At 36.6% G+C, this 25,933-nt stretch overlaps 1 protein-coding gene across 3 annotated transcripts in view; it reads left to right on the top strand.

Annotated features, from left to right (window-relative positions):
• The window catches only part of Lamp2 (lysosomal associated membrane protein 2), a 49,441-nt gene extending 32,818 nt beyond the window's left edge, over positions 1–16,623 (top strand). Inside the window, exon 9 of one of the 3 annotated variants that reach the window (XM_005001820.4) lies at positions 14,089–16,623. In XM_005001820.4, the coding sequence (XP_005001877.1) occupies positions 14,089–14,231 (143 nt within the window). In that variant the 3' untranslated portion in view covers positions 14,232–16,623. Of the gene's footprint in view, positions 1–1,860; positions 4,647–11,349; positions 11,830–14,088 lie in introns of those variants that run through there. The other 2 variants (XM_003465599.5, XM_013147973.3) reach the window with 2 other exon arrangements.
• Positions 16,624–25,933: the final 9,310 nt, after the last annotated feature.

Below are 25,933 nucleotides of genomic sequence, written 5' to 3'. Positions count from 1 at the left end.
TCATTTTCCCTTTTGTTGGTTTTCCTTATGTACTTCAATTATGTTGATCCTTTAATAGCTTTATTTTTGGAGTCTTTATCTGGCTCCCCTATATCATTATCCTAATTTTAGGTCCCAATTTGTGTTTAGAATTTAAAATCATTTGCAGTGTTACTATCAGTGCAGGCATATTTATCTAGTCAGCTGTGATAGAGATTAGTGGTGCTCTCTAATTTGAAACTTTGGTTTATTTATGCATAGAATTTGAAATGTTACCCAACTATTGAATACATATCTATTTCTTGAACTAGGTTCTTGGCTGTGGTACTTATACATGTAATGTACAGTAATATTTGAGTGGATATGGTGAGGAAATGGTGTTGATTAGATTTTCCTGGATCAGACTGCTCTTGAGAAATAGAAAAAATCACTCCCATGGACTGCTAGCCAGGACCAGACTGATGACGAATGCAGTAAACATGCTTAAGTTAGTAAGAGGTTCTAATTTCTTGATTCTTGCAACCACTAACGTCATGTATTTTAAGTTATGGCTCTGTAAATTTTTTTCTCAGAAGATCCAGAGAGCAAATGATTGTTTAAGACTTTGGTGCCGTTATGATTTCTGTCATGGTGTTCAGCTCTGCCAGTATAGTTCAGGAACATCCATAAGCAGTACGTAAATAGATGAGTGTGACAGTATTCCAATAAAATTGTCTTTATGGATATTCAAATTTGAATTTCCTGTAACTCTCATGTCACAGAGTACTTTTAAAAATATTTTTAAAGGGGGTAAAATTAAACACAACAAAACAGAACAAAATAGGACATAAGAAAGCAATGTAAGAGATACAAATTTCAATGTGTCTATGTTTCTGCATTTATATCACTTGAGATCTTTACTATCTATCATATAGTCTCTTGTTTTCTTCCAAATAACTGTCCATGTCTTCACATACAGAGAATTTATATAAAACAACGTAGTATAAAACCGATCAGAACAGAATGAGGAAGGTGTTTTAGGTCTTCAAAACCAAACAATAGGGTAGTCACTAATGGCTGTTAGTAGAGTCTCTCATTCTCTTCAAAATAGCTGCCCATACTTTGATGTATATTGAAGTTCAACAAAACAAAACAGGCTAAAATAACACCATTAATTAGAACAAAGCAATACAGGAATAAAAGTATTAACCTTCAAAGAGATGGTAGAAGGAAATCCCTCCTATTTGCTACATTGCCTATGGTCAATCTCTCAAGGGATGTCTAGATCACTGGGTCCTACTTGCTAACGGTGGGGGGGTGTTGAGTACTTTTGTTTTTAATGTTCAGTTATTTTAAAATGTAAATACAATTTTGCCAATTAAATTTTTGGCTCTTTGGTCAGATTTGGCCGATAGCTGTTTGGTCAGATTTGCTGACCCCTACTGTAAAGGAACTCTGGAGCCAACCTATGTGTTCTGATCCCGTGGTACGCTGCTGTCCCCAGTTTCTCTTAAAGACTTCACTCTACAACAGAGAGGCTCATCTGGCTATGTATAAATGGGCTAGATTATTAGCTCTCTTCATTTCTGATAAAGTAATTACTCCTGATTTGGAAAAGACACATAATATAAATAAATGCAGAAACATAGACACATTGTATGTGTGTTATAATAAGACAGTGTGTGCTTATTTATAGGTTTAAATGAAGGAACAAATAATGTTTCAGGATTTTAGTTTTAGAATACTCCATCATTTTCATTAACTTTATCATAAAAATGTACTTGTCTTAGTTGAAATTGATTTTGTTAAGAGCACTTTCGACTTTTGAATCAACATTTTTTACTTTTGGACATTCTTTTTTGATTGTACTCATTATTTTTACACACTTTTTCTCACCTACAGCCCAGGAGTGTTCGCTGGATGATGACACCATTCTAATACCAATTGTAGTTGGTGCTGGTCTTTCCGGCTTGATAATTGTTATAGTGATTGCTTACCTAATTGGCAGAAGAAAGAGTTATGCTGGATATCAAACTCTGTAATACTAGTCCATATGTGATCTGTGTTGCAGAAATAATAAAGCCAAGTACAAGTTCCAACATGCATTACTATTGTTCAATTTAATGTACATTTAGTTGTAATCTCTGCTCTTAGAGATTGGGAGATAATGAATTCAAGCTAAAATATCAACCCTCCCCTGTAAAAAAATTGAGAGCTGGGTGTGGTGGTGCACTCCTATAATCCCAGCACTCAGGAGGCTGAGACAGGCAGATTTTTGCAGATTTGAGACCAGCCTGGGCTACAAAGTCAGCCCAAGGCCAGCCTGAATCTGATAGTGAGATCCTGTCTTAAAAAGACCAAAAAAAAAAAAAAAAAAAAAAAAAGGAAAAGAAAAAAAGAAAAGAAACAAAAAGAAAAACTATGAACTACAAATTAGCCATGTGATTTTTAGTTTCTGGAACCAAGATATAAAAGTTGTTATTTTCATAGCAAAACTTATATGCAAAAAATCTGGATTAGAGGTTCTATTTTATTGCCTTGAATTAATATTTTATCAGTTTCATTTAAATAGTCTGGCTAGAAAGAAAAAAAAATGTTTTTGAAAAAAATGTTTCCCTGCATGAATTAGGGCAACATTCTACAGTGGATTTGTACTTGCTGCTTTTGCATTTTGTTGTGATTTTGTTTGCAGGTTAACTTTGCTACTTTGGCATTGCTGCATATTTAACCAATGAGAGAGATGCTAATAGATTTGCACAGGGCTTAGTAATATGTTTTTACCAGTGAATGTTTTTCTCATGCTTTTCAATACATTTTTGTTTAATGTGGCCATAATGACAGAAGATACAAAAACTTTATAAATTTTAGAACAGGTGTTACTCTTGCTTTATCTTTTAAAAAACTGGACACATGACAGTCTTTTAAATTATAAGACAGAAATCTATCCCAACTGGGCATTTCAAACTATTCTTTTAGGTGCTTTAGAGATAATGCTATGCAGTGTCAACTGAGGGAATTAGTCCTTTGTACCAATAAATTGCCCTCAACATGTAGTACTAAAATTAATGAAGATTTCTATTAATCTTCAAGTCTTCCTTGGTGGTGGTTATATATTTTATTCCCCCCCCCCACAGTGAGCCCCATTTTTTTCTTCTCTCTCTCTCTCTCTCTCTCTCTCTCTCTCTCTTTCTCTGCCTGTTTTTGAGGCAGGGTCTCACTGTGCAGTTCAAACTGGCCTTGGGCTCACTTTGTAGCCCAGGGTAGTCTTGAACTTGCAATGATCCTCCTGTCTTAGCCTCCCAAGTGCTGAGATTACAGACATGTGCCACCACTCTTGGCTATTTTTTTTTCTTAAAATGCCAGTGTGTCCTACAAACTAGATAAAGTAGTATATTTGCACTTAGAAAATAACTCACACCTAACTCAACATTTTGATCTTAGTACAATAAAGTTACTGGTTTCTAGTTTGCAATATTTATTAATTTGGCTTTCACATTTAAATGGTATTGTGCTAGTCAAAACTCCACTGTTTTTGTTATGGAAGTATCATTAATTCATGTACTTCATTTAGTTTTGTGCTCTAAGAGATGTACCAGTTGTGACTTGCTGTGTACCACCTAATGCTTTATATAGCTTAGGAAAATATTTCAGCTTGACAGTTACCATATAAGTATTCCTTGTAGTTTCTAGTTGATCTTTTTTTTATATATATATAAATGCTGGTGAGGCTGAGCAAGTACTCTTAAAAATATTAATATGTAGCCATAGGTAGAAGATTCCTGTGGTTATTTGGAGAGGGAAGATTTTATGTCTCTCATTCATGAGAAAATGAGGAACTATCTGGGTTCCAAAATATTAATGTTGAGTGCATCGGTACACAGACATGCACGCCTGTGTACATGAGCACACATACATAGGCAATTGCATGCTTACATGTGTATGTCTGTAATTGTCTTTTGAGTTACATTGGGGTGATAAATATTTTCTTTCACTTAAATTTGCTGTCCGTTTAGCCTGCATACCTTAAGATTTCTGACTAACCCCTTTCCTAGAGCTATACTGAGTTGCATTGCCAGCTTAAAACACTTCTTAAGAGTACATATGAGTTGGTTTATTTTTATTTAAACTGTTTTACTGTAAAATTGTTAATCTTACTAAAATGGATAATGCTTTTAAGAATGTGGGCCTTAGATATTTCTTGTGAAACAAAGACGCTTTTTTAAAAGTAAAAATTGGAAGCACAAGTGGTCACACTGGCTTAAATCTGTTAATGTTTCTAAAAGTTTCTCCATTTAGAGTATATATCAGATTGATATTAAAAATACCTCTGATAAGCACTGTTTTTTAGAAAATCTGACTTCAGTGAATATTTTTGTATTTTACATGGGCCAGTTTATATATTGCTATTTACCCTATTTCCTATAGTCACATGTTCTCTGTACCTTTTGTAGTTTTTGTTTTGCTTTACTGGGTTTGTGCCTTGATGGTATTACACTATTTAGTTCGGGGTGCTTTTCATATTTTACCATTTCCACAAAGAAACTGGTCCATGTAAATGCTTTCCATGTTTTCCCGTCAAATGTTAAAACCACTAGTTGATGTATGGTACCGCTCTTTAGATATTTGCTTGTCTGTTTGCTCAACATTGCTTCTAAAAACAATAAAGATTCTTTTATTTCTTAAGGAAATTTTGCTTACATTTTTTCCTGTTAAAGTCATAATGGCAATTTCTCTCAAATGAAGAACTTTTGAAATACTTACAGGTAGAACTAAATTATTTCCAGGCTGACTGTACCTGGGAAGTGTGTCATAAAAATATTCACTTCTCAGGTGTTCTTAGGCTCCACCTCTAGAAGATTTCACTTAGGATGAGGTGATTGTGTGTGTGTGTGTGTGTACGTGTACATGTATGCGTGTGTGTATCTCTGAGCTTCCCTACCAAATCTGATTCATAGCCAGTGAGAGAACCAGTGATCTTGGGTATTTATTTCTTAGCAAAAGTTTCAGGGTATCTTTTCATGTACTTTTTTAAAAGGTAAAGCTGATATTTAATATCTATACATAGCAGCTATACATTGCAGCCAATTACACAGGGCTACTGATATGATCCAAAGTAAGATTGTGTTCAATCTGTCTTTTAGATCACCCTAAAACACCCGAGCCTTCCGATTTCCAGTCAGTTTCCCAGTCATCTTTGTGTGTCATACACAAACTCTTAGCAACCTACTTGGTAATTTTCCTCTGGGTTTCCCAGGTGAGCCATGAGAATGCAGTGAGTCATCACAGCTCCCAACAATGCTGTTACCTACCAGATGACTTTGGCCTGGTTGCTTAGCGTCTAGGTGTTTTATTTTCATTTAGAGGGCTGAGATTGACTTTATATATCTACTTATCTATTATTAATCGATTGATTGAGACAGGGTCTTGCTATGTAGTCCCGGCTGGCCTTGAACTCACTAGCCTAGGCTGGCCTTCATCCTCCTGCATCAACCTTCCAAATGCTGGGATTATAGGCATTCACCACCACACCCAGCTGGGCCTGAGACTTTAAAATCTGGCTGTTCTTATTTCTTTGAGCAATAACTTCCTTTTTATAGAAGATAAATACATATTTGAGTATGTTTAGGACTCTGATAAAATACTTGTTATATAGCAAGGACATACTTTATATTCAATGTGCAGTGCACTACCTTAAGTTTCCTGCATTTTTTAGGCTAAATTCTTAACAAGATTTATATTTTTAAGATTATAGCATTTAATGTGTTTAGTTACATAACGTTAAATTGTCTTGGAGTCATCTCTTCTCCCACCCATTTTACTCCAGTAGCTAGTCTCCTGTATGAGTAACTATATCTTGTCTTTGAAGCTGTTGTAGATATGCATAAGTGATACTCTGTAGCTTTAAGCATCTTTTCAGTGTCTGTTATATTTCAGCTTGAATGAAGATGCAAAAGGTATATAAATGTTATATAAGAATGTAATTCTTAAAGCTGATTCTTATAGAAACAAAGCTTGACCCAATTGGTGGTTTTGTTTTGTTTTTGTTTTTTGAGATAGATTATTGCTGTGCAGTGCAGGCTGGCCTTGGACTCTCTGTAAGCTCACTGTGTACCCCAGGGTGGCTTTGAATTCGAGAGGGATCCTCCTACCTCAGCCTCTCCAGTGCTGGGATTATAGGCATGTGCCATTATGCTTGGCTCACTCAATTGGTTAGGTTTTTCTTTTTTTGGTACTGGGAATTGAATTCAGGATCTTGCACTTGCCTTGCAGGCGCTGTGCCGCTGAGCTACCAATTGGTTTTTAAAAGATGTTTGTAATTTTGGTATAAGTGTGTATTTCAGCTTTCCTTTTTTTCCTGCATGAAACATTTTATTTAAAAAGAGTAACTTAGAGCCAGGCATGGTGGCTCATGCCTGTAATACTCAGAAGGTTGAGGCAGGAGAATTGTTGTGAGTTTGAGACCAGCCTAGGCTACAAAGTGAGCTCAAGGCCAGCCTGAACTGCATAGCGAGACCCTGTCTCAAAAGGCAAAAACAAAACAAAAAATACAATAAAAAATGAAAACAGTAATTGGCTATATGAAATGGCAATACAGTCTCTTAGTTTGAAAAGCACTTTTGGGATTGAGGGATGTAAATTCAGTTTGAAACATGCACAGTTTTTTAATGGAAAACAGGTAGAACAAAATTTCATGATAATAGGAGAATAACAATGGTTAATACATTGCATGTTGTTATCATCAAAGTAGTTTTTTAGAGTACAAAATATGGACATAAAACTTATTAGCACAAAATTCCTTTTTAATGAACTAAGAGACACTAACAGTATAACTGACTTGCATTTTTCACCTTTTCCTTTCCCATTCATTCATCCTAGTTCCTTTTTCTTTTTGAACAGTTGCTTTCCATCAGCTTTCCATTTCTTATACTGGAAATTATATTTGAAAATTTGCTGAACAGAAAATTGAAAGTTAATAGTATTTTTTTAGGGGCTGGGGATTTAGCTCAGTGGCATAAGCGCCTGCCTTGCAAGCAGGCAGTCGTGAGTTCAATCCCTGGTACCGATAAAAAAACGAAAAAGACAAAAAAAAAGTTAATAGTATTTTTTTGTTAATAGTATTCTTAATCTGCATGAAACTTCAATGAAATTTTAGAAAATTTTGTCACTTCTGTGGTTATTAAATACTTCCACAAATACTCTTTTTCTTTTGCCCAGAAATACTTTCAATCTCATATTAAGAAGTATACATTAGTGAACTAGATCGAGTCAAAATCATATACAGAGTAAGACTTTCTTTCCTTCACGATATGATCCTATTGAATTTATTGGTTTTTTCCAAATTTCTATTACCTAAAATATTCTTAAAGATTCAAGCTTTGCCACCTGCAAATACATTGCCCCACATTATTCCTTTGTGATTTAGTAAGGAAGAATTAAACAATATGTAGTGATTTCTGTTCTCTTACACATATTCTTACATGCATGGGCAACTGAATCAGGCAAGGACCCTTCCTATTGCCTCTTCAGGTCTCCCATTGTAATCCCTCCAAACCATCAAGTGGTTTTCCTACTGAATACAACTTGAATGTGTCTCATACGCAGGTTCTTGGTTTTAGGTATGCTCTTGTTTTTCTATTGGGTCTTGGAGGTTTTCTTTGTTTGCTCCTATGTTTCCAACTGTAATAAAACCAGGAACAGATAAAAAGCATAGTGCTCTGAAACAAGAGAGCCCAAAATTTGCACCAGTATGTCATTTTAATAGACTGTAACATTAAAAAAACTGAATGGGGAAAAATGACACCAGAATGTATACCACACACATTTTATGCCATATAATGCTATGTTTTATTTTTCTTTTATTGTGGTAAAATGTGACTTTCAGATTAAAATTACCTTTTCCTTGAAAAAAATTAATAAAATCAATACCTATTAAAAATTAAAAAAATAATAAATACTAAGTGAGAGCATTTTAAGTAAATGACAGCATCTAGGAAGACCTTTGTATTAGTGGACTTGTCTTTTTGATCTAGGAATATTTGTCTTACATGAAAATCTTATTGGCAGTATTTATGAAAGTTGTTTCAGTATTAGGACAAATATCCAATTTGGGAAAGAAGAATGAGAATATGTTGCCAGAGTAAGAAGTTTGTCTACTAATGAATTAAAAAATCCAAGATCTTAGATCCAAGGCATAAAAATACTTGGAGGTATTAGTTTGTAGGCTGGATGATAATTTGGGAAATTGAAGGAGAGAGGCTAACTGGGGACTCTTTTTTTGTTTTTATTGAGATAGGGTCTCACTATGCAGTTCAGGCTGATCTTGAACTCACTGTGTAGCGCAGGCTGGTCTCGAACTCATAGCAATCCTCCTGCCTCAGCCTCCTGAGTGCTGGGATTACAGGTGTGAGCCACCACGCCCGGCTAAACTGGGGACTCTTAACACCATCTATTCACAAGTGACATTGGCAAATTGAGCCAGGTTTGTAATACCAAGTTGGCAGCCAAAGTTAATGTCAAAAAGTCAGTAAACTCCAGGGTTGCGTTTTTTCCCAGTTATTGCTCCAGAGGCTATCAGAAAAAAGAGAGGAAATAAAAAAGCCTGGCACAGTTCTTAAATAAAAGCGTGATCAGAAGTGCCTATTCTTATTTTTGACAAAATTCTGATAATCAGCTTAATTAGCTGATTTATCAGTCCTGGTAGATTGGAAGCTAGAAAGAGAACAAGGCAAATAAGGCAATAGGAAGAAATGAGAAATGGCTATTCAGCAGCTGGTCCTTCCCTGTCTGCAAATGTGTTCTCATCTGCACCATTACTTCCTCTTCTGTGCAGTCGAAGCAGATTTTTTTCCTTCCTGATCAGCGCTTCTGGAATCCCATTCCTCCTGCCTTCCAGGAGGCCTCATACCATTAAACATCTTCAACCTGTATTTCCTAGTGGCTTTCTTTCTCATCCTATGAACATTTGACCCTCCCGATAAACATATTTAATTTTCTTCCACCTAGATGCCATCTTTTCTTGTCCCTATATCTCTCTTCTAACTCCCTCTGTATTGTCCTTAAAGTATAAATAAGGATAATGTATATTAGAGATTACAAAATAGGAAGAAAGTACTCAAATGGGTAGGGGAACAAGAAGGAGAAATAAAGACAAAAGGAAAAATAAGAAAAGAAAAAACAGCTTTTGTAAATAAGAGGGAGAGGGATTGAACGTGGGCAGTAAGGGAATGGAGGAAGAAAAGGAATTCAGATAAGTCATGTACAGGTACAAAATCCTTATGATGAACGTGATCATTATGTATGCTTAAAATGTATCAATTAACTTAATTTTAAAAATCATTCTAAACTTCTTGAAATGAATTTATGTTCCCTATCCCAAGTTCTTAAGGTCCTAACCAGTCACTTCCCATTCATTCGTAAAGCTACAACAATTTGACTCATACACTTTGCCATCCATAGTGCTAGATCCCATGGACATTTTTGTTTTCATTACTGAGGATTGAACCTAAGACCTTTTGCATTGAGCTATATCCCTAGCTCTTTTTTCATTTTTTAAAGGTGCTGAGAATTAAACTTAGGACCTTGTGCTTGCCAGGCAGGCGCTGTGCCACTGAGCTATATCCCTGGCCCTCTGATCTTTTCATTCTACTTGCCCTCAATGAGAAATGTCTTTGTTCATGGTTTTAGGTACCACTTGGGTTCATATAACCACTTGACGAGAGTATAGGCGTCTAAAACTCAGTCTGAAACTGCGTATCTCCCTCACGTGTCCTTTCCCACTGTCTCTCAGCTCCTCCTCCCTGCAGTAACTACACACATACTGAAATGGAAATGCATGTCTGTTTCATCTTGGATTCCCATCATGATGATCGCATCTAGATAATCATTCAAAGGTGGAATTAGAAACTATCTTATGCTTCTCCTATATCCCTACATTCATTTGATTAATTCTGCTTTGTGACTGGATCTCTACTGTCTCTTCTACATCTGTACTTTGCTAACCTAGTTGTGGAGGTCACTTGGACTTCCTACCTACTACCTCCAGTCTTCTCTTCACCATAGCTTCTTTTTTTTTTTTGTATTTTTCATTTTTACCGGTACCAGGGATCGAACTCACGACCGCCTGCTTGCAAGACAGGTGCTTATGCTGCTGAGCTAAATCCCCAGCTCCTCACCATAACTTCTAAAACAAATATCTTGTTTAAAACTTGGTGCTGCCAGGCGTGGTGGCACATAACCTATAGTCCCAGCACTCAAGAGGCAGAGGTAGGAAGATCACTGAGAGTTCAAGGCCAGCATGAAGTACATAGTGAAACCTTGTCTCAAAACAAAAACAAAACACCCAAAAACTCATAAAATCCTGGTGCTGAGTAACTTTTTAAAATTGAGAATCAGGCCAAACTACCTAGGATCATACAGGTGTGTGTGTGTGTGTGTGTGTGTGTGTGTGTGTGTGTGTGTGTGAGATTTGGCCCTCCTACACTTTTCTCTGCCTGCTGTTCATCCATCGTTCTAGTTATGCTGACGTACTTGAATCATTGTCCATGGTGGATTTTTTTTTGTCTTTTTGAGACAGGGTCTTAGTATGCAGTTCAGGCTGGCCTTAACTCACTTTGTACCCCAGGCTAGCCTCAAGTTTGCAGTAGTCCTCCTGCCTCAGCCTCCTGAGTGCTTGGAATTACAGGGGGGAGCCACTACGCCCAGCTTCCTTACCATCCATACTTTTCATGTTTTCTTACCATCCATATTTTTCTTTCTTATCTGGGAAATGTTCTTCTCCCGTTACCTGCATGCTCAGTTCCTACCCAAACCTAAAGAAGTCATCTTAAATGTCACCATTTCAAAGTATTTTTGTATAACAAGGCTGAGTGTGGCTTTGAGAAACTTGTATGATACTTTGTGTATTGCTTGCCCTTACTGTACTACATGCTGAGGTCATGCCACCAGACCCAATCTATATCTTTCGCCTGTGCTCAGTGACCCCAGGTTGCTGTGCATTGAGGTTTTCTGTGTGTTTTGTATTGTTCACTTGGTGAGTTAATACTTTACAAGGTGAAAGCATTACAGGCCCTGTGCTGCTTCAATATTGTGACATTTTTCTTCTGAAAGCTCACAGCCTGATCATTAACGAGAAGCTGACTGCATTTGTATTCATTGTCTTCTGTTTAAGAAATCTGGGAAGTATGTGATCATTTTATACATCTTTCACTTAAAATACTTTGCTTATTTGGAAGGTCAGTTTTGTGGAACATCTCATTTGCCAATAATGAAAGACTTTAGTGAAAAAACCCTCAAAATATTTGTATTGGGAAGTGTTGTCATTTTAACTAAAAATGGATGGATTTGAAATTTTGTCATTGTTTCTGTTCTCAATTGTGCTTTCTTCATATCTAGCTCAAGACTGCAGTGCAGATGACGACCACTTCCTTGTGCCTATAGCGGTGGGAGCAGCCTTGGCAGGAGTACTCATTCTAGTGTTGCTGGCTTATTTTATTGGTCTCAAGCGCCATCATGCTGGATATGAGCAATTTTAGAACCTACAATCTGATTGGTTATATAAAAACATGCAAATTACAAGGTTTTCTTGCTCAATGTATGAAATACTTTACAAAAATTAATATGTTGAAACTTTAATTCTTAAATCAGGTCTATCACTTGATTGATAAGCTGAAAGGTGAAAAAAATTACATTTACTGGTCCTGGAGATAAATTTCTTAAAAAGAACATTGCTATACAGTGTTTTATGGTCTATCTTAAGAATCTTTGGCCAAATTTTGATCCTAACCTAAGATGCCTTAAACTTACTAACACGGCCATTATAAGAACAAAATATATAGGTGTGCTTTAATGGAATTAATAAATACTGTTTCCTTACTGGTGTTCTGTTTCAATGTCTAACTATTCTAATTTAAACACATCACTGTGCCCTTAGATATAGTTTATTAAATAAGTACTGAAGTGTCATAAATGCTCAAACTTGGTTTTCAGTGGCGTGAAGTAAGAGATTGTCCTCAAGGCTGTCTGCATTTTTAAGGTTATTATAAACTTTGCTGATTTCTTTGTTCAAGTTAAAGAAGAAATCAGTATCTGAGGCTTATGATTTGCTGCCCGCCCCCCAGTAAAAAACAGACCCAAAAGTCTACCATACAATTTAAACTGGCCTCAGAATTAGAGTTTTTCAAAGAATTGCTTTTTTTTTTTTTTTTTTTGGTCTTTTTCCTTTTTATCGGTACCAGGGATTGAACTCACGACTGCCTGCTTGCAAGGCAGGCGCTTATGCCGCTGAGCTAAATCCCCAGCCCCAGAATTGCTTCACTTTCAGCAGTGTAAACTGAAAAGCTTCAAGCATAGCTAACCAGTTGCCTCCCCCCTCCTTGTTTTGCTCTTTGGATGCCTGATTAGCAATAAAAGATAGAAATATTCTATGAACTAATTAGGACAGATTGTGTTGTTTCTCTAACTCGTCTTGTTGATCTCTGGAGCATTAAAATCTATTTAACGTTGTTGTCAGACTACTCCTCATGAAATGTAAGCTAACAGCAGTCTTAGGACAGATCAGTGAAGCATGGCAACTAGGCTCTTATTTCAAGACAGTTCCACTGGGGCAGAGCAGAAGTGGGGGTGTGGAGAGACGTTGCTGGTATTAAAAAGACATAATCGTCCTTATTGATATGATCTCCATGGTATAAATGAGGCATAGATATCAAAGTGTATAGATAAACATGAAGCTTAACAGATAAAAAGACTTGTCACATTAAAATGATTATTGATTCATTTTAATGTGTATGTTGGCCTGTTCCGAGTGTCTGTAACTTAGCAATTAAGGGTATAGTGTATCTTGATATTCAACTTATTCTCTATGTGAGGGCTTTCAGTAGAATATGATAAATCCTTCCAACAAAGGCTAATGTGGTAACTGAAATAAATGTTACGTTTGCAGAGTCTTAGCAAATTTTTAGGAATGACAATAGGGTAAGATGAGAGATTCAATTTAGAAAAAAAATGCAAGTGTAGCTTTCATAAATCATACTAAATATGTATCACATTTTGTTAATTACATTAGGTTTCTACTGGAGAAGATCTCAAAGATTAATTCTGTAATTTTACTAAAAAAGGGAAATTACTGAGATTTGTCTAGTGGGCAAAAAACTATTAATAGCATTTTGATAAAAATTGCCCCAATGAAATCTAATCACTCAGTAGTGAAACAATTGCTGGTTTGAGTTTGAATGAGATCAGAGTTTGAACACTGAGCTGCTGTTAAATTTTGCTTTGTATTGACCTCTTCAATATGCAACATTCCTGTTATCATCTGTTTCTTACTTCAAAACCTAAACTTCCTCTGATGGGATCACAAACATGGGAGGAAAAGCAAAGGGCATGGCCACTTGCTTACCACTTGATATGTATCAAATGCTTTCTAATTCTATTTCATCCTTAAACACCTTGTAAGTATTACCCTCTTTTCATGAGGCCCAGTTTAAATAACTCAACAAGGTTCTTAAACTAGTACTTTTAGTCAGGGCTGAAGTTCATTTTTGCCTAAATTCAGAGCTCAGAATCCACACTGCACATACTACTTTCCTGGTGGTCCAGTGGAATGTAAGTTCTGCTACCATTCTTCCAGGCTACTGCTCAGCTGAAAATTGTTATATAACCTGGTAACTGTGTAATTCACGTGTGAAAGGATTATGCTGTTTTCTTGATAATAAGTCTTTTAAATCTTATTATAGAGAATTCTTTCATACTTTAATGATAGATATGCAAGAGAGTAGAGGAATGCACAGGCAGTGGTTCTGAGTGTAGATCATTTTCCCTGTGCCATTAGACAGTTAAACCTAAAATCTCCCCATGTTGTGTGAGCATAATCCCTTATTTTAGACTTTTGCATTTTTTCCTTAACTTCTACTTTTTTACTGAGGAATTTGGTGTGATTTTGGATGAATTGATAAGAGATATAGGATGATCGGTTGCTGAGAAATGTTTGGGTTGATACTCAGAAAATAAGGATAAATTATAAAAGACTAACCTATGGACACTTCACAGATGCTTGTTTTTTGTTTGCTTGTTTATACCTAATTGCATTCTTTACTAATTTCTTTTCCTTGCTGTCTGTCTGTTCTTTTCTAACAGCTGAAGAATGTTCTGCTGACTTTGACCTCAACTTTCTTATCCCTGTTGCAGTGGGTGTGGCCTTGGGCTTCCTTATAATCGTTGTATTTATCTCTTATATGATTGGAAGAAGGAAAAGTCGTACTGGTTATCAGTCTGTATAATCAGTTAAATCTCATGCATTTTTTTTCTTTTTCAATCAGAAGTAGTTTTCCTTGACTAAAAGCCAGGAAATGCTGTGCAATAGATTGTTTAAGGTACACAGACTAACCTCAGTGAATTGATAGCTAATTTGGGCATGAATAGCACTTATATAAGAAAAAAAAAAGTAGGAACAGTTTTTTATATTTTATTTTTCTTCCTTTGTTAAAATGTAATTGAAAAAATTATGGCTTAGAATATGTCTTTTTAAAGTAAATAATGGTTTTAAGCCTCTGGATCCAATTATGAAAGCATTTCTACTGAAGTATAATTTTATATGTTGTAGTTACTTGTATTTTGCTACTACGATGTTATTTGCAAAATCAAAGCTGTTAGAGGATTTAAATTGTTTCCAGAAATAAATTCAAGAACATAATGAATTCATTTTTATTAGTGAGAAATACAAAATTTGGTTGATAATAAGACTTCCTTCCTACTTCTCCTAAAGAGGATTACTTAAATCTATGTTTTTCTAGTAGTTAAAGAAAGAAATGGGGCTGGAAGTGTAGCTCAGTGGTAGAGGGCTGTGTTCAGCCTCCCATATACCATTTTAAAAAAGGATTTCTGATACTGTATTTAGTAGCAATAGTCTGGTAGTTTTCTCCATTACCATTAGCTGCTACTATATTTTAACAATAATGTCTTTTTTTCCTTCTGGAGTTTGAAATATATTGATTATCTCAGACTTGAAATTTATGCTAAAGGAGGAAGGCCTTCAGCCTTCTTTATGGTGTTTAGGATGGGTTATAGTTTTTTAAGGTTATAATTCAGAATTTTTTCCCATCAGAGCCTTAACTGGTTCCGAAAGTTAGTGTGCCCTGCCCTACTCAAAAAACACCCTTCTATATACTCTGTGTGTGTCCTGTTCCCTGTATACAAAAGTTCAAACTGTGTTCCCTGTATAAAAAAGTTCAAACTGATATCTCTATAATGTATTGACTTTTTTGTCACAGCAACTGATGCTAAATTTGTTGGCCCGAGGCTCATGGCCCTGACACATCATCAGTCAGATGGAGGCCTAGCCAAACCTGGACTGGGATATTCTGTATGATTTGCCAATCTTGATAGAATTTTTTTTCCCTGTGGGGACCTCTGATGGCTCTGACTTCTATAATAAGGTATTAGAAGCACTCATGCTACTGTCCCCATGATTGCTTCAGCTGCTGAGGGGCTCTTGTTCAGAAGCTCAGTGCTGTGTGATTGCCTGCGACCCAAATGGTCACTTTGCGCACCTGTCATTAGCATAAGGCAAATACTCATTTTATCAATTTATTTTATGTCTCCATTGAACTAAAAGTGAAAGTTCCCAAAGACCTGCCATCACTTCAGAAATTTTCTTTGAATTAAAAAATTAAGTTTAAGAAATGGAGCTAAAATCTTAAATAAACTTTGTTATTAAATCCAAGGATTAAGTCCCAATCTACCTCTCAGCACAATGCAGATACTCACCACTGTATTGTCATTACTGATGCCAGACGTCTTTGCTAATAGCTGCTATTTAAAAAATTTTGTTGAAAAGAAAGGTCAACATCCTTCCTTACAGTCTTGTCTCTATGCACATTTTGAAAGCATGTATTCCAAAGTGGAGTAGAAAGTCAGATTGCTCAGTGATGCCCCCTTTGGAACTCTGTGTTTGCCTTGCAGACCCACATTCTCTGTTTACTATAGTGTATAAAGAATGTTTTCTTTAAAATATTTGCCTCTGAGAGTATCTAGTTGTTACTTAGTAAAAGGCATTTAGTACAAATAATGTGACCATAAAGAATGGTGGCTTCATTTCAGTTTATACTTTTGAGATGATTATATAAAAGCCAGATTAGTTAAATCAACTTATGACCTTGCCAAGCATGTGAATTGGGTATTCAGATAAGTTCAAGATTATTATTTTTTAAGTTTTCCACCTCTGGGTAGGGGACTAATATTATTAGTTCTTCATTAGGTATCATGGTTTTGTCTTCCTAAAAAACACTTGTGTTTAATTCTTTGTGAATTAAAATACAAACTATTAACCAGGGGTTAAAACAAGCTTCTTCAACTCCAATATAATACAGGAAGTTTGTAATCTATGAATTGAGTGTTCAATTAGCTTTGCTCATAGAGTTCATTTCATGTTAGGATGGACAATGGTGGCTCAGAGAGTAGGACTGTAAACTCATGAATAGAATGAATCATTTTGCACCTAAGCTGCTTTGGGAGAACTGATGCTTGCTGCTACTTAAAGTTTTGGGTTTATCAATTTAGAGAGCTAATTAATACCTGCAAAATAAAGCATACTGTAGTATTCTTGTTTGATCTGATATGTGTAATTTTAGAGTGATGCATTTAAAAAAAATAAAGATCATACATTCCACGCCACTATGGCTAACTTCATTTTTATTCCATATGGTCAGCCTCGAGCTTAAACTAATCTATAAACTAAGTTCTTAAAATTCTTTTCTCTTTTAAGTTGTGAATGAGAATCGTGGTCTTACAGGTTTGTGGCGCATATCCCATCATTAAGGCATTAGAACCTTCTGCATAACACTTCTAATATGGGAGTCTACATAGTCATGAAAATTTTGAGAAAACATTGAAAATGAACTATGAAAGTATAACAGATGTGAGAACTTTATAGTAAGTGTACTTTTAGTATATATCCCTGGATGAACTGTAATTATTGAAGTTCATTCTTTCTGAGCAAGGGATACTTCATGGCAGGAACAGGACAGGAGCATTTGGTTTCTGAAAAGTCCCTTAAATTCCTCACAAGCCTCAATTGTTATATGATTGGACTAAGTGACCATATTTATAAACAATTTCCTTTTTACATAAGAGATTTTTTTGGTGTGGGAGAGAATTGAACATTGGCTCTCTCCATAGGTTTTATTGTTTTGTTTTTGTCTTTTTTTGGAGACAGTCTCATGCAGTCCCTGTTGGCCTTGAACTCTCAGTGAAGTAAAACGTGGACTTATTTTAACTTATGAGATGGATCTATTGACCCTCTTCTGCTTGCCCCCTTCTGCTAGCTTCTTTAATAATTATATTTCACAACTGCATGATTCTGTATATGTTTTCTGCAAGTCATACTTTTCAGTTTAGTGTGTGTACTCTTTAAATGCTAGTGGCATTTAGAACTCCAAGGAAATGTTTTTTACTTTTCCTTTGTTTTCACTGTATTTTGATGGCAGTGTAAACCTGGGCCTGTTTGTTTCAAGAGATACGCACAATGAACAACATAAATCTTGGTATACAGTACTTTTTTTGTACCGGGAATCAAACTCAGAACCTTATGCTTGCCAGGAAGGTGCTGTGCCACTGAGCTAAATCCCCAGCCCTACAGTGCATTTTTAGTCAGAAAAAGCAGATACAATTTTATTGAGCACTTACAGTGCTATATGCTCATAAGCATTTCATTTAATTCTCCCAACTGGTTTGGGCTTGTCATTCCCAATTTGCTGATGAGCTAATTGAGGCTTTAGTAATGTAACCAAAGTTGCATGCAAGTGGAAAAACTGACATTTGAGTCCAGCTCAGTCTGCCTTCAGAAACCATCCTCTTGACCCACTATATAGCCTGTTCTTCTAAGAAACAATGGATTTATACCAACCTGTGCCTTTGATTGTACAGTAACAGAAAGCGGACTTCTGTACTCTGCTATCCTGTATATAATCACTTTACAAATTTTCTTTGATATTCTTAACTTGAATTTTGTCCAGCCCACTTGAGAGGCTAACAGATGTTGTGGCAGCATGCCTTTTTAAAAGATCATACCAAAGGCAAGTTTGTGTTACATCTCATCAGTAGTGTTGAACTCTGAATGTCACTTATTTCAAGGTAGCCTCATCTAATTACTCTCTTCTGTACTGTGAATAATTTTGACTGTACATCAGTGTGTTTGAGACTAAATGAAACTGTTATTGTTGTTGTTGTTGTTACCAGGGATCAAACTCACAACCTTGTGCTTGCCAGGCAGGTGCTTACGCTGCTGAGCTAAACCCCTAGCCCTGCCTGGGAAGATCCTGAGCCCCAGTATATAGTTCCTGCTCCTAGGTCTATAGAATTTTTGAGAGGGTTTCAAGAAATCCTTGCCTGCATAAAATTTCCAGCCATAATCTGTATCACCTAGTACTCTCACTGCCTCTTCTACTCTATCCAGCCACACTGGCCCTTTTGCTGTTCTTCAGAGACCCAAAGACTGTTCTCATCTCAAGGGCCTTGCACTTGCTGTTTCTCCTACCTGGAAAGATCTGTCCCTTGCTGTAACATGGCTCACCCTCCCCCCAATCAATCAGTAAACATTCCCTTACCATCCTGTTTAAAATAGCACTCCATTGGGAGGGGGACAAGGGAAGAGGGAAAGGGAAAGGAAGGGAATAAAAGAGAACAGAAGGGGGAAGAAATGGAGACAAAACTTTTGTAAATAAAGAAGGGGGAAAGGGGTTAAAGGGAGGTGAGGGAAGTGGTAAAGGAATCAAGATACATCATGTACAGATACAAATTCTCTATGATGAATGTGATCACTGTGTATATCTAAAGTATGCCAGTAAAATAAAAATATAGCATTCCTACCACTTTGCATTCCACTTGCTCCATATAACTGGTTGTTACCATTATACATGCTATATTCTTTCTTGTTAATTCATGCTTTGTGTACTCTGTGTCTTCTACAAGAAGGTAAACTGCCTGAAGAGCAGGAATTGCTGCTGCATTTGCTTCTCTGTCTCAGTCCCTAGGATGATACCTGGTAGAACACATATTTGTTGAATGAATGAATGAATGAATGGTCATACTGTGTAATAGCTAAACAGTTATTAAGCACTTAATGCTTTATTTTGTGAAATCTAAGATGCTACCACTTGTAAGATAAATACTGCCAACTTAATGTGGTCAAGGGAAGCTTACTAATTTCAGATATGTTGAAATATGTAAAAAAGATGCATTCTGGAATTGATATGTGCCAAGCACAGTGGAGAGAGCTATACATGGGTTATATCATCTACCATTAATCATTAGTTAATAACTAATCATGTATCATCTAAATAGCCCAAGCCAGTGCCTTTAAGCACTGTCTTTTTTTTTTGAGACAGGGTCTTCCTCTTTAGTCCAGGCTGGCCTTTAACTCACAGCAGTCCTCCTTCCTCAGACTCCAAGTGCTAGGACTACAGGCATACTTTCAAATTAGTACAGCATGCAGTCACTTTCAATTCCAAAAGCAAATCTGTGTCTGTGGTTGTTATAATTTTCCATTTTCAAGTGGATAGAATATTCAATTTCACTTTCCCTTTTTAAAGTGCTATACAATATAATATGGTAGGTATGTCAAAACAGAACTTGAACCTTGACTGTGAAACCACATTGCAGCCATGTGATGTTGGGAAAGTTATTTAATCCCTAAAACTACTTTTCCTCATCTCTAAAATGAGATGACAGGCCAGGTGTGGTGGCATATGCCTGTAATCACAGCACTTGGGAACTGAGACAGGATGATCACCATGAATTTGAGGCCAGCCTGGGCTACATAGTGAGTTCAAGGCCAGCCAGAAATACATAGTGAGACCCTGTCTCCAAAAAAATTAGATGAGGGGCTGGGGATTTATCTCAACAATGGGAGCACGAGGTCGTGATTTTGATCCCTGGTACCAAAAACAAAACAAAACCAAACCCCTACTTTATCCTTTGTAGGGTTTTAGAATTAAGATAATACCAACAAATGCATATTAAGGAATGAATGATAGCTTCCTAATGACAACAATGAATCTTCTTCCTAAGTTGGTAAATGTCAGGTTTTGACAAGATTACAGAAGGAAGAACAGAGGCTAGGGCTGAGATAAAACTTTAGGGAACAGAAATCTCAAAAGTAGGTTTAAGCAAAAGAATGAATTGTGAAGTTACAGGCTAAGCCACACAGAATCCAATTGAAGGAAGCACATCTGGAACTCAGGAATTCAGAATTAGATTTTAAAGCTTTTACTGCGAAAATGCACAGATGATGAGTACTAAAATAGTTTAGAAAAAGATAAAGACAAATCCACAATGAAATACTGACTGCTATAAAAAAAAGACAAGAAATACATACTGGTGTGGGTGTGAAGAAAGGAAAATTCACTGTTGCCGGAGATACACATTAGTACAGCTATTACAGAAAACAGTGTAGAGGCTTCTCAAAAAACTATACATAGCACTTCCATGGGATCCAGCAGTCCCACTACTGTACTCAGTATTTGGATTTTCCCAACACAAAGAAATGACATCCAAGGTGATGGATATTTCACTTATCCTGATACAATCCCTACCTACTGTATAATGAAATGTGCTGAAATTTCACATTGTACCCCGTATTTATGTACAATTACATGTCAGTTACAATTTTTAAAATTAAAAATAAAAGGCATTAAGATTAATAATAGGTGATGAACAGTGAGTGATAATTTGACCTGCATATATTAAAATGTGTTACAGAGTCAGTGGTAGGTAGATATAAGAAAAGACCGACAGTCCAAAATCAAAACTTGGTGCATACACTGTGTGCGTGCATGTGTACATGTGTGTGGTATTTGATATTCTTTTCAGAGCAATAGAATGAATGGACGCCAAGATACTAAAATGCTAGTATCAAATACCAAATACCAAAATAAATTTTAAAAGAAGTTAAAAAATTTAAGTTATAAAGATATGAAATCAAATATAGATAGCTGCATAGTTTAAAGAAGATGTAAGAGTAAAAGAAAAGTGGAAATGGAAAACGTTTTCAATATGTAAAGACAACATTTCTGAAAATTAAAATGCCACCAGACATAAATTTAAAGAAAATGTACCCAAAAAAAAGGACAACAGTAAAAACAAAAGAAAATACTATTTTAAGTATGACAAGGGTCTAGGCTAGCACCCTTGCTATCAAGATGAATAGTCTGTAAGTGAACTGGAATAAAGGCATTAATAGCTAGATCATGACAGAATAAATGCAAATCAATAAACCATAAGAAAAGTCCGTTTTTTCCTAGTAAACAAAGAAATGCAAATTAAATACCCTTCAAACTGGTTAAGATTTTTTTTTTTGGTACTGAGGATCGAATTCAGGATGCGCTTGCTGGGTAGGTGCTTATGCCACTGAGTTATATCCCTGGGGAGCTAAGATACTTTAAAGTAACATTTACCTTTGGCCTTGGTACAGGAAACTTCATGCTAATAGAAGGTTGAGAGTGAGCATGAAAATTTTGAAAGAATCAAAATGCCCAGTATGATAGAACTACTTAAATTTATTGTGAAATATTAACATGACAGAATGTTACATAGCCATATAAAATCACATTCTTGAGTAAGAATATGTGAATACGCTGATGTCTTACTGTTACATAAAAAATTGAATGTTGTAAAGAAATATGACCCATTTTATTTTGGATAAGTAAATCTTTTACCCCTAAAAGCCCTCCCTAATCCTGTAGCTTCCATCATGCTGAGTACAGAGTCCACCACATTGAAGGGTCCAGATTAGAACCAGAACTTCTACAAGTGAGGATTTTATAAAAGATTACATCATATAATATGTACAGATATACTATAGATAATGTGAACTAATGTGTATAGATACATTAAAGTATAAACAGTAATCTCTAGATTTGGGAATTATGGGTAACTTTAATTGCTTTTTATAATTCTATTTTGGTGAATCCATTTTGCTTTGACAACTAGAAAGATCTTAGGAAAATTATTTTTTTGTGTGTTTTTGAGACAGGGTCTCACTATGCAGTTCAGGCTGGCCTTGGGCTCACTTTCTAGCCCAGGCTGGTCTCAAACTTGCAACGATCTCCTGCCTCAGTTTCCTGAGTGCTGAGATTATAGGCATATGCCACCACACCTGGTTAAGAAAATGGGTTTATATTTAAGAGTGGGTTTTGAGTCAGGCATGGTGGTAAATACTTGTAATTCCAGCATTTGGGAGGCTGAAGCTGGAGGATTTCTATGAGTTCCTGCCCAGTGAGACCTTGTCTCAGAAAAAAAACCAAACAAATGAAGAAGAAAGGGGAGGAGGAGGAGGAGGAGTAGTGGGTTTTTGAATTCCCTTGGTTCTTTACTGCAGTCTGCACTTAACTGAGAGCCCCATGAAAAGACAGTGCTTCCACTTCTACCAGATATCAGGGCACATTCTTCATTTGAACCATATATTTATTTATAAGAAAAAATACCTTTATTTTCTTTTTTTAAATCCCTTTATTTTACATAGGTATTAGTCACCTGGCCCATATCTTGCATAACTCTTCCCAAAGGAGTACAGAGGCACACTGTTGTTCTTCTGTTTATACATTTGCGTGTGATGTATGGAGCCTCTCACCAGAAGGGTTCAGCTCAGTGCTAGTACCTAAAGTTGAATGAGACAAATAGGAATGGCAATGTTGATAGCAGGGCTTTTGTGCAGGGTGGGGCTAGGGGGCCTGTCAAAACTACATGCTGCTCTGTCTCATGTACCTCTGTCTCTGAAGGTTTCACCAGGCCATTATGCTTAGAAACCATGTGCCCAGGCTTCTCCTTATACCACCTACCTCCTTTTCTAGCGCTAATCTCAGTGACTAAGGCTGTTTTGCCACCTCCATCTACTTACTTCTCCACAAGGCTACCACTATGACTTGAAGTCCCTCTGTTACTGTCAATTCTGTGGTTTGATGTATTGGTAGACCCTGTCAACTTCTATTAATTGGTAAAAATTAAGGGACTGTGCTGTTGTAGAAAGAACATAGTTCGGTTCAGGCAAGTTGGGATTTGAATCCAAGCTTCACCAACTCCCAGCTGAGTGACTTTGGGTATGTGATTGAGTTCCATGTCTGTAAAATGGAATAAAATTTTTCCTGAAGAACTATTAACTAGGATACCTAGTATACCTATATCTTACATAGCTGCAATGTTCACTGCATTTATTTTATATTACTATAATGAAATACCTGAGACACACTGACATAATAAAGAAAAGAGGTTTATTTTGCTCTCAGTTTTGGAGGTTCTATGGCAAGGGACTGGCATCTACTCACCTCTGGTGAGGGTCTTGTTGATGCTTCACATGGGAGGAGCACTTGTATGAGGAAGAGCTATCTTGAAACAAAGCCACAGAGTGATTCCATGGTCAGGCTCAGGTTTTTATAACAACTCACTCTTGCAAGAGCTCATTCTAAGAAAATAGCATTACCCCCCCCCAAAAAAAAAGAAAAAAGAAAACAGTATTACCTTCTAGGAGCATGCTTCCAGTGATACAAACACTGCTCCCTAGGCCTTACCTCTTAAATGTCCCACCAACTCCAATACCACCATCATGCAGACCAAACCTCAAACATCAAGGGGACAAAGAACATCCAAATCTTAGCAGGTACCACAGGATAATAGCCGTGAAGTTGTGAGAATGAAGCCATAAGTGCAGTAGAGACTCCAGGAAGTTGAAGAAGTAGGAACATGAAATAGCCACAAGGATTTAGAAAAGCCATGTCTAGGGGGAAGCTTTGAGAGCTATAACCAATGATTGTATTGTAGGGGTGGGGCCAAACCATGCCCTTTGGAGTTTGGATCTTGCCACAGCTTGCCCCAGGTGCTGGTCATAGAGCTGGAGGGTTTAACGCTTGCCCTGATGGATTGTTACCTTGCCTTAGCCCTGTTCCTCGCTTTTGGAATGAGAGTGTTTATCCTATGCCATTGTCAGCTGTGTTTATTATTTTGATTTTTATGGTGGCCCACAGGTAAGAGTTTGAGTCTCAGAGAAGACTTGGACTTTTCAGCAGTGCTCAGACTGTTAGAGTTTTGGCAACTATTAGAAGGAAACTTACTGTACTTTGCATTAAGGAATAATGTTTTGGTTTACATTTAGATGTCCCCACAAAGCCTCATGTTCTCATAGGTGGAACTTTTGAAAGGTTATTGTATTATGGCAGTAGTATAGTTGATTTACTGTTAAGAGGTGGGAGTCTGATTTTAAGTGGTGGGTTACTGGATATATGCTATCCCTTGTAGGATCTTCCCTTCACTTATTCTCTGCATCCTTGAACATGCACCCTGATACCTACATCACTTTGTAGCCCAAACTGGCCTCAAACTTGCAATGATCTTTCTGCCTCAGCCTCTTGTGTGCCGGGATTACAGGTGTGTGCCCCCATATCCAGCTACTCTTCAGTTTATTGTGCTAAGAGATAATATATTCAGCCATATGAGTTTGAACCATTTCACCCATGAGCATCTCAAGTTGCATCCATTTACCTACAAGAGCCTCGATATCATCCTTTTTTATAGTTGAGTAGCTTTCCATTGTAAGAAAAATACCATATCTTACTTATCCTGTAGTTGATGGACAAGTTATCCCTGCTTTTTTTTGGTTTCCTGTTACATGGAACAATTGTTTTCTCTGATTTTTGGTCTGTGAATTTCATTTCAAGTTAAATGTGTTTTGTGTACACAGTTTATTGATGGATAATATCTCCTGATCCACTCTCCCTGTTTCTTTTTATTGGTGAATTGAGGCCATCTACATTAATTGTTACAACAAATAAGCATTAGTTTGTCTCTGCCCTCCTATCCTCCTGCTGTTGGCCCCCCACTTTCCCCCTCCATTCAATTTCCTGTCCTGTTTGATGATCCCCTTCTGCTGGTGTCCTGGAACCGTGGTCATCTTCTATGTCTCTCTAGAATATCTGTCAGTGCTCTTTGTAGTAGCATAGGTTTAGTGGTCATAAATTCCTTCAGTTGTTATTTATCATGGAAGTATTTTTTTCCATCAGTTTTGAAAGATTGTTTTGCAGTATACATCAATCTGAGTTGGAAGTTGTTTTCTTTTAGAATTTGAAACACTTCACTCTAAACTCTTCTTGACTTGGTTTGTGTTGAGGAGCCTGTCATGATTCTGATGGCTTTTTCTTTATAGATGATATGTTTATTTTCTTTGACAGCTTTTAATATTGTGTTCTTGTGCTGAATTTGTGGGATTTTGATTATTATATGTCTGGATGTATATTTATTTTGGTTATGGCTAGTTGGAGTTCAATATGCCTCACTTACCTGTATGTTAGGTCCTTTTCCCATGCTTGGGAAGTTTTCTGCTATCACTTCCGTAAATAGTCTTTTTATGTCATTTGTGTTGACCCCTTGCTTTTTCACTGACTCCTATCAATCTTAAATTATTTTTCTTTGCATCATCTTGCAGCTGTTAAATTGTTACTTCCTAGTTCCTTGTTATTTTTAAGAGATCTTTTCTTTCGTGATCACTAGCTTCAATCCTGTCTTCAAGGTCTGAATGTCTATCTTCTGTCATTTTCAAGTGTTTTGCCAGCTTCTCATGAAGTTTTTAAATGTACTGGATATCTCTTGAATCTGTTTCATGCATTATAATTCCTTCCTATATTGTTCTTTCAAGATTTCCCTCGTTCTCCTACACTCCTCTTTTTCATCTATGTCTTCTTTAGATATGTTCAGCAATTCTTTAATTATGTTTGTGGCTTCTTCTTTTACCTTCAGGTATCTGATTACTTTTATAGTCTCATGAAGTTGTTTCTTTACTTTTGTTGCTATCCTTACAGAGATTACAGGTGTGTGACTTCCATTTTCGATCATGTCTATATCTCCCAGACTTGTTCTATGTGGGCTAGAGGTCTGAGATTGCCTTTTGCTCCTTTGTCTTGACATGCTCCTGGATTCTACCCAACAAGCTGGTTGTGGGGTC

This window comes from Cavia porcellus, unplaced genomic scaffold, assembly GCF_034190915.1.
Source record: "Cavia porcellus strain 051 isolate PalLab524CR breed Dunkin Hartley unplaced genomic scaffold, mCavPor4.1 scaffold_3, whole genome shotgun sequence".
NCBI classification, from domain to species: domain Eukaryota; kingdom Metazoa; phylum Chordata; class Mammalia; order Rodentia; family Caviidae; genus Cavia; species Cavia porcellus.
Note: the sequence above shows the minus strand (reverse complement) of the source record. Positions and strands in the feature narration are given on the sequence as shown.